We start from the raw sequence: 9275 nt of genomic DNA, 5'->3' as shown, positions 1-9275 counted from the left end.
AGACAGGGCCAGGGACACACAGACAGGGCAGGGACACACAGACAGGCCAGGGACAGACAGACAGGAACAAGGACACACAGACAGGAACAAGGACACACAGACAGGACCAGGGACACACAGACAGGGCCAGGGACACACAGACAGGGCAGGGACACACAGACAGGGCAGGGACACACAGACAGGACCAGGACACACAGACAGGACCAGGGACACACAGACAGGGCAGGGACACACAGACAGGAACAGGACACACAGACAGGACCAGGACACACAGACAGGAGCAGAACCCTCCTGCCGGGTCCAGCTGAGCTCATCCTCGGCTGCACCAGCCTGGTGCCTGAGCTGCACTTTGCCCCAGAGCTGCAGGATGGGCTCTGCAGCCCCGTTTGGTCCTGCAGGTGCCTGTTTCTGGCAGGGGCAGAGGGACAGACACTGTTCCCCAGCCCTGGATGGATTTGGGGGGTCCCTGCCCCTCCCACACACACAGGGGCTGCAGCACGTTCAGACAATCTTCCTTTAATACAAAGTCAATATATCTACATACACCGTGGTATGAAAACCACTTACTGTTTCAGTTTGAAATAACAGTGTGAAAGCAACAGCACTTTGCTCTCATACAAAGAAAAAAAAAAAAACCTCCTCCCCCCTCCCCGCCCCCCCCGACTTGTCCAGTAAGATTTTGCTGCAACAGACTTAGAAATTTGGGCAACTTTCACACAAAGAAGTAAAACCTCGAAGAAGCCTTTCAGTCGATTCTTTTTTTTTTTTCTTTTTCTTTTTTTTTTTTTTTTTTTCAGTTAAAGACAGGAAATGGGTTGTGTGGGCAGCACTTGATGGCCATGGTTACCCCTTCTAGAAAAATAATAATAAAAAAAAAAATAAAAAGGAGAGGGTAAGAGGTGACAGAGGTTGGGGCAGGTGGCTTTTCTCAGGAACAGCCCTGGAGGCACAACCAGCACAGGGACAGCCAGGGCTGGTCCCTGCTTTACCCTGGGATGGTGAAAGGCTCCAAAATCTCTGTTTCCAGCCAGCAAAAGCCACTGGTGGTGTTGGATGTCCCAGTTCAGGCCTGGCCCTGCCTGGCCAGAGCTGAAGGGAATTGGCACTGCCACCAGCCCTCCCCTTGCTGCTCCCCCTCCCTTCTCCAGGGATATGTCTGTGGTTTCAAACCAGAGAACACCAAAAAAAAAAAAAAAAAAAAAAAATTAAAATAATAATAATAATTAAAAAAAAAAAAAACAGAAAGGACATTTTGTTCTTACATGAGCAAGTTAAACCTTTTTAAATGGTAGAAAAAGCAATATGTAGAAGTAGCAATTTGCACTGCATTTTTATATATCACAGCCATTACACGTAACATTTCTACAGTGAAAAAATAGACTGTCTTTGAACATAATATGAACAAATAAGCAAAATTTTTTTTCTTTTTAAATTCATTGACTGATATTCTTTGTCTTCTTTTTTTTTAAAAAAAAAAAAAGGAAAAAATACACTATTTAAAAAAAAAAAAAAAAAAAGTAATGTCACTTGTTACAGTTACATCGATACTTTAAAGAAAGCCACTCACAGTATTTGTCATTTGGATGCACCTTCCTGGATCTTTCCCAGTTCTTTTACAGCTGGGGGGGAAAAGTGGGATGTGGGAGATGTGCAAGGAGAGTCCTGAGATCCCGAGAGCTGCTGAGCCCCGAGGAGAGGGGCTGGCACCAGGAACCAGCTGCTGGATTTTCTTTTGGGAATCGATTTCTGCCGGGTGTTTTCTGGGGCTCCTGGCTGGGAGATGCTGCTGGGGGTCACAGCAAAGGGGGTGTGGGGTGCACAGGGCCTGGGGAAGGGGCTGCCTTTCCTCCCGGGGGTCCCACCTGCCCCAAGGAAAGCCACAAGTGCTGGGGAGGGGCCCAGACCCAGCAAGGCAGAGACCCCCAGAGGGGTCACCCCCCACAGCCAGCTCTGGGGGTTGGTAACTCTCGCTCTTCTCTCTCTCTCTCTGTCCTTTTAAATACCCTAAAAAATAAATTTTGGAATTAGAAGAAATGAGGAATGTTCCAAGTATTCAAAATGTGAGCTATAAAACCTCTGGCGTGGCAGGGGCCTCCCGTGAGTGCTGTTTGCAAGGTGCCTGCGAGCCCAGGACCATCCCAATGCTGACACTGAGGTTATTAAGACTCCAGCTAGAAGAACTCCTGACCCTACGTTTGCCTAAGTGTGGAGATTTTAGTTCCTTTTCCTTCCACAGAACACCTTTCAATCCTGCAAGTGACTTCCTTTAAAGACTGCCAACTATATTAGTAAATAAACTGAACTCTAATGATGTAACCAAAGTCGGTTTGTTTTTTTTTTTTCCTTCCCTTCTCCAGCAGAAACGGTTCCCAAGGTGTGTTGGAGCTTTTTTTTTTTTTTGGATCAGTCCCCGTGTCCGTCTGTCCTCCCCAGCAAACACCTCCTGAGGTTCCAGGGCAGTCCTGAGCAGCCTCCCGAGCTGCCCCTGCCAGGGCCAGGTGACACCGTGGACGTCCCCAAGGGGTGTTCCTTCCAATCCTCCCCCCTGTCCAGATGAAAAGGTTCTTCTTCTGAGTCAGTTTTGTAAGTTCAAGCGCTCCTCCTGGGTCAGAAGAGGCCCTCCAGGACTGAAGTGGTTGGTAGAGTCTGCACAACGATGGCTTTTTATGTTGCATAGTGATCAAAACTTCCCAGATACTCCAGAGCTGCCTGGTAACAGAACTGGTATTCGTCCTGCCAACAGCAAACAGAGCAGGGTCAGGGCTGGGAAGGGCTCCTCAGGGTAATATATAAATATATATAAAAATATTTTATATATATATATATATAAATATAAATATACTTATATAGAAAATATATATAAATATATATAAATATATATTTATATATAAATATATAAATATATATTTATATATATTTATATATAAAATATAAATATATAAAATATATATAATATAATATAATATTACATTATATTACATTATATTACATTATATTACATTATATTACATTATATTACATTATATTACATTATATTACATTATATTACATTATATTACATTATAGTATATTATAGTACATTACATTATATTACACAATACAATATATAACATAACATAATATAATATATAAAATCAAAATATATTATATATAACACAATACAATATATAACATAATATATAAAATTTAAATATATTATATATATTGTATTGTATCATATTATAATATATTATATAACATACTATAAAATATATATAATATAAAATATAATACATATATTTATAAACATATAAATAGATAAAATTAATACATTATATTGTAACTTATATTATATTATATTATATTATATTATATTATATTATATTATATTATATTATATTATATTATATTATATTATATTATATTATATTATATTATATTATATTATATTATATTATATTATATCAACCTGGGCCAGTGAAGGGAGTGAAACGAGAGAGGCTTGAGGTACCTCCCAACCCAACTCAACCAAATCCAACCTATCCCAACCCAGCCCAGCCCAATCCAATCCAATCCAAACTAACCCAGCCCAGCCCAACCCAGCCCAGCCCATTTTATGATTCCTGGGCCAGGCCAGGCGCCCTCACCTCTGTTTGCACCATTGCAGGTCGTTGTGTTCGCAGCATCTTCACTGTCTGGAAAATATCTACAACCCCCTCGTAGCGCATCCGCTCCAGGACGATGCTCAGGGTGATGAACACCCCGGTCCTGCCCACGCCAGCACTGCAGGGAGGGGAGGAAACAACATTGTTTAATGTCCAAATGCTCCTGAAAATCCTGCCCGGGGTGGGGCAGAGCCCTGGGAGCATGTTGGAAGTGGAGAGCCTGGGTCAGCCCTCCAGAAATAGTAATAATACCCAGAAATAGCCCAAGTGCCACAGCCTGACCCAAAAAAGTATTTGAAAAAGGGAAATAATAATAATAAAAAAAGCTTTGGGTAGTGGTAAATAGCATTCAGTGGGAAAATTATTCCTAATATGTAATATTGGGGTTTTAAATAAAATATTAATATTAAATAATTTTAATATTAAATAATTTTAATATTAAATAATTTTAATCAGAATGGACCATCCTGTCCTGCCTGGGGTAAGGAGGTGCAATCCCTGCTGGCAGCAAACACAGCCCAGCACTGCTGGAGGTGTAAATTGGGCTGAGACTGGTAAAAAATACTTCTAATTCTGCAGGTCCAATATTACAGATATTCTATAGACCTGCAATACACATAACACTGTGGTTCCCATCTCCAGAGGTATTTCACACCTCTCCTCTAAATATAAAAGGTCAAAAGCCTTGTGGGCAGTGCCAGGGCTGAAGGGAGACGAGTTTGGCTGGCAGAGAATTCTCCCTGCAGGGACGGGGTGGGAAAAGGGGGAATATCTGGATTTTAATTCCTCCTGCCCTCCTGCCCCCCACCTGGATGGGGTGTGTCCTGTGCCTACCTGCAGTGGACAGAGATGGGGCCGTCCTGGCCAAACTGCTCCTTGGTCTTGTGCACCTGCCCGATGAAGTCGATGAAACCTTCTCCCGATTTTGGCACGCCTTGTTCCGGCCAGTCAGTGAACTGGAACTGACGAACAGTCCGTGACTGACCGTCCTGGGGGACAGAGCAGGAACAGTTAAACACCTGGATTTGTGACCACAGACAGCAAAGGCAAAAAAAAAAAACAAAAAAACCCCAAAAAAACCCCAAAAAAACCCCCCCAAAAAAACCCCCAAAAAAACCCAACAAAAAAACCTGCCCTATTTTTGTGGCTGGTTTGTTAAAGGGCACGAAAAGTTGAGGTGACTCAGTGCTGCAAGTGGAGTGCACACGTATTTATTTATTCTCCAGCCCCACCAGGATGGAGCTGCTTGTGCTGCAGTTGACGTTCCTGGAGTCGGGCTGTCAGCACAGATCCATATCCTGGCAGGTGCTGAAAGCTCTGACCAGGGCAGACAGCACAGATGGAGTCTTCAGCAAAGGAACGTTCAAGGTGAGGGGTTGGCCTCTAATCAATCTTCACAAAGAATTGCCACAGTGTCAGAATTACAGCTGACAGGGAGATAAATCTTGTTCTACGAGGACTGATGAGGCATCCTCCTCCTCAACCTTGCAAATTGAATTATCAGGTTCTGGGATACTTTGGCAACCTCAAAAGCTGTGCTGTGAGAGGGAGGGTTATGTTTGCCACAGGAATTTGAGAAGGTATTGAAATGTTCCCTCGGATGAGGAGGCTGACATTGAATCGAAGATTGCTGGAGTGAATTTGTCCCTTTGAGCATGAGTGACAGTGGCTCCTCTCCCAGCCACAGAAATGCTCATTTTCTGAAGGGTGCAGAGAAACCTTTGCAAGATTTTTTATCAGCTTTTGGGGGGAAATATTTTCTGCTTTCACCTCAAATAATCTGCAGCTAAACCCCAAAGCCAGGCACATCTCTGACAAAGCAACTCGAGGCAGTGAGAGAGGTTTGAAACTAATTCCAATTTGTAAGAATAAACATTCCAGTACAATCTGTGTGTGTGTGTTGTGTTCCTCATCACAGCTGAGCTCTTGGGCACACGGACTCCAAACCTCCCTGGGCAGCTCCTTCCACTACTTGGCCACATTTTCCATTTAGAAATTCCCGCTGATGCCCAACCTGAGCCTCCCCTGGCCCAGCCTGAGGCTGTTTTGTCTTGTCCTGGGAGCAAAGCCTGACCCCACCTTGTTCTGTGCAGGGGCTGAACCCGATGATCCTGGTGGGTCCAGCCAGGATATTCTGTGAACTCTCCTCCTCTGATAATCCCAAACCTCAGCCAAGCCCCCCAGAGCCCCTTCCCTGCAGCGTGAGCTGCCCCAGCCCAGCCCGGAGCAGCACCTACCCTGGCATCCGTGACCTTGAACTCCCTCAGGATGTACTGGGGCATGTTGTACTCGGCCATGGGATCCACCACAAAGTACTGGTACCGCGCCGAGCGCTCCGCGGGCCAGTACTGATGGCACTTCTCCTGCCCGGGCCAGACAGGTCCTGGTTAGTGCCTGTGCTGCAGGATCCCCCTCCAGCCCTGCAGGATCCTTATCCCAGCCCCTCCTGCCCTGCAGGATCCCCCCTCCAGCCCTCCTGTCCTGCAGGACCCCCCTCCAGCCCCTCCTCAGCCCCACTCACCCGCCCCATCTCCCGGAGCTTGGTCAGCATCACCACGATGGTGGAGTTGTTTTCCCAGAGCATCCTCCAGAAGTCCTCGGTGGTCTCTGCCAGGGGCCCCTGGGTGGCTATGTAGGCCTTCTGGTGCCTGGGGAGGTGAGGAGGGGTCAGGGGGGGACCCTGCAGGGGCAGCAGCTTTGGGAAATGCCAGGCTGGGGAGTGGGAGAGCAAATGGAAACGCTGGGCAAGGGCTGGAGCTGCACAAGGGCTGGAGGGGTTGGGATGTCTTTGGTGCCAGTGGTCAAAACAAACAAACCCTGAGCCAGTGGTGAAGCTCTGCTTAAATGTCACTTCCAAGGGGTAAATCCAACCTCCAGGCACAGAGCTGTCCCAATCCCTGTGCCACAGCCTGGCCAGCACTGCTGGCCCTGGACAGGAGGAAAACCTGTTTGTTCCCTCCAAACCCACCCATGGAGGGGCTGCAGCTCCCAGGGCTGGAGTTTCCTGGGAAAAGCTTTGGGGATTGCAATGCCCCCCAACCACAAAGGTAATAAAAAGGCCAGTCCATATTTAGAAACTTCCCAACAGCAAAATCCACCCCTGGCTGACCCTCTGTGCTCAGGAGCTGCAGCTGAGGAAGGGCTGAGCTGCTTTAGGAGATCAGGAATTTGAGACCAAAGGGGAAAAATCTTCTCAGCAGGCTGGGCTTGGTGGAGGTGGGATTTACCTCTGGCACCTGTGTGCAGGTGACAGGTTCCTGTGGCAGCCCCAGGGCACAGAGGGGGCACAGAGGGGGCCCAGGGGTGGCCCAGGAGTGGCTCAGAAGTGGCCCAGAGGTGGTGGCCCAGAGGCAGCCCAAAGGTGGTCCAGAAATTGCACACAGGTGGCCCTGAGGTGGCCCTGAGGTGGCCCAGGGGTGGCACACAGGTAGCCCAGGGGTGGCCCAGGTGTGGCGCAGGTGTCCCCGAGGTGGCCTAGGTGTCCCTGAGGTGGCCCAGGGGTGGCCCAGGTGGCCCTGAGTGACCCAGGTAGCCCAAGTGGCCATACCTGTAGCCGTCGATGAAGCTGGCGTTGATGTAGTCGGAGCCCTCGACGCCGCGGATGGGCTGCAGGCACACGCGCGTGGTCTCGTAGGGCATGATGTTCACCAGGCGGTTCTTGAACTTGTTGCAGGGCAGGTTGGCGCTGATGAAGCGTGAGGTGTGGGCCTTGGAGTTGGCGAGGCGCTGCAGGGGGGACACCATGAGGGACACCCTTCCCTCAGCTGGGGGATTCTGTGCCAGCCCCTCCACCTGTCCCACCCCTCTGTGCCCTCCCGGGTTTGGTTTTGGGGCTGGGGAACAGAGACCGAGGCTTTTTCCCTAAGCAAAACTTTCAGAAAATAGTACTACTGCTAAAAAAAGTTTAAAACTCCTCCAGTTAAGAGGGAGCAAATTCAGTCTGGGTGTGGAATGGCCACAGGAGCTGCCTGTGGTGCCAGGCAGGGAACTGCAGAGCTCAGCAGTGTCATCACCTCCCTGATGGAAGCAGCGAGGTGCCAGCAGCCTGACAAAGGCTCTGTGTGTTCACCAAGCCCTGCTGCCCCATCCCAGCCCCAGGGCTCACCTTGAACTCCAGCTCCATGCCCGTGACGTGCTCCCTGGCCTCGATCTGGGCCAGTTTCTGGATGTAGCTGTAGAGGTTCCGCGCCGGGACCTCGGTGTTGCCGCAGGCCACGGCCTCCAGCAAGGCATCGTGGATGAAGCTGTACTGGTCCTCGGTCTGCACCATGTAATTGCGCTGGGACCTCATGAGGGTGACGTGCCCGTAGATGTCCACGGTCTTCTCGTGCTTGATCCGCTCCAGCATCGCGTCGATGACGATGAAGCAGCCGGTGCGTCCCACGCCCGCGCTGGGGACGGGGACAGGGACAGGGAGTGAGGGGGTGTCCTTCCATGGGGCAGTGACCAGTGCCTGTCCACCAGTGTGTCCTGTGTCCCCTCCACATGCTCTGTTCCCCCTCCACTCTGCTGTGTCCACACTGTTCTATCCTGTGTCCCCTCCACATTGCTGTGTCCCCTCCACACTGCTGTGTCCCCTCCACACTGCCCTGTCCCCTCCACACTGCTCTGTCCCCCCTCCACACTGCTCTGTCCCCTCCACACTGCTGTGTCCCCTCTCCACACTGCTGTGTCCCCACTCCACACTGCTCTGTCCCCCCTCCACACTGCTCTGTCCCCTCCACACTGCCCTGTCCCCACTCCACACTGCCCTGTCCCCACTCCACACTGCTCTGTCCCCTCTCCACACTGCCCTGTCCCCCCTCCACACTGCCCTGTCCCCCCTCCACACTGCCCTGTCCCCCCTCCACACTGCTGTGTCCCCCCTCCACACTGCCCTGTCCCCCCTCCACACTGCTGTGTCCCCCCTCCACACTGCCCTGTCCCCCCTCCACACTGCTGTGTCCCCCCTCCACACTGCCCTGTCCCCACTCCACACTGCCCTGTCCCCTCCACACTGCCCTGTCCCCCCTCCACACTGCTGTGTCCCCTCTCCACACTGCTGTGTCCCCACTCCACACTGCCCTGTCCCCACTCCACACTGCTGTGTCCCCTCCACACTGCTCTGTCCCCCCTCCACACTGCTGTGTCCCCTCCACACTGCTCTGTCCCCACTCCACACTGCCCTGTCCCCACTCCACACTGCCCTGTCCCCACTCCACACTGCCCTGTCCCCTCGCCACACTGCTCTGTCCTCTGTCCCCCCCATACTGTTCTGTCCCCCCCATACTGTTCAATCCTTTGTCCCCACTCCACACTGCCCTGTCCCCTCTCCACCTGCTCTATCCTGTGTCCCCCCTACACTGTTCTGTCCCCCCCCCCCCCACTGCTCTATCCTGTGTCCCCTCCACCTGCTCTGCCCCACATCCCCTGCACTGTGACCCCCCTGGCCAGGCACAGCTGTGGCAGCCCGAGGCTCCAGCGAGGAGGGGCTGGCAGGATCTGAGGGCTGTTTAAATCTCTCAGATCTCAGCAGCTGAAAAGCCGCTGATGTTGTAAGGAGTAACATGCGTCACCTCTCTCTGCCCCGATGTTTTTGTGCGTGGAGGCAACAGCAGACCTGTGTGTAATGGCATTTGTGCCTCAGCAGGG

General features: G+C 50.4%; 1 protein-coding gene across 1 annotated transcript in view; it reads right to left on the bottom strand.

Moving 5' to 3' along the window:
• Positions 1-797: 797 nt before the first annotated feature.
• Positions 798-9275, bottom strand: part of PTPRS (protein tyrosine phosphatase receptor type S) — a 114488-nt gene continuing 106010 nt past the window's right edge. Inside the window, exons 29-35 of the mRNA XM_083879766.1 lie at positions 7750-8035; positions 7192-7370; positions 6166-6292; positions 5882-6007; positions 4479-4633; positions 3627-3762; positions 798-2733 (exon numbers count right to left, since the gene is read on the bottom strand). Of these exons, the coding sequence (XP_083735892.1) occupies positions 2665-2733; positions 3627-3762; positions 4479-4633; positions 5882-6007; positions 6166-6292; positions 7192-7370; positions 7750-8035 (1078 nt within the window). The 3' untranslated portion in view covers positions 798-2664. The remainder of the gene's footprint in view (positions 2734-3626; positions 3763-4478; positions 4634-5881; positions 6008-6165; positions 6293-7191; positions 7371-7749; positions 8036-9275) is intronic.

This window comes from Zosterops lateralis (genome assembly GCF_965231275.1).
Source record: "Zosterops lateralis genome assembly, chromosome: 29".
Lineage (NCBI taxonomy): Eukaryota > Metazoa > Chordata > Aves > Passeriformes > Zosteropidae > Zosterops > Zosterops lateralis.
Note: the sequence above shows the minus strand (reverse complement) of the source record. Positions and strands in the feature narration are given on the sequence as shown.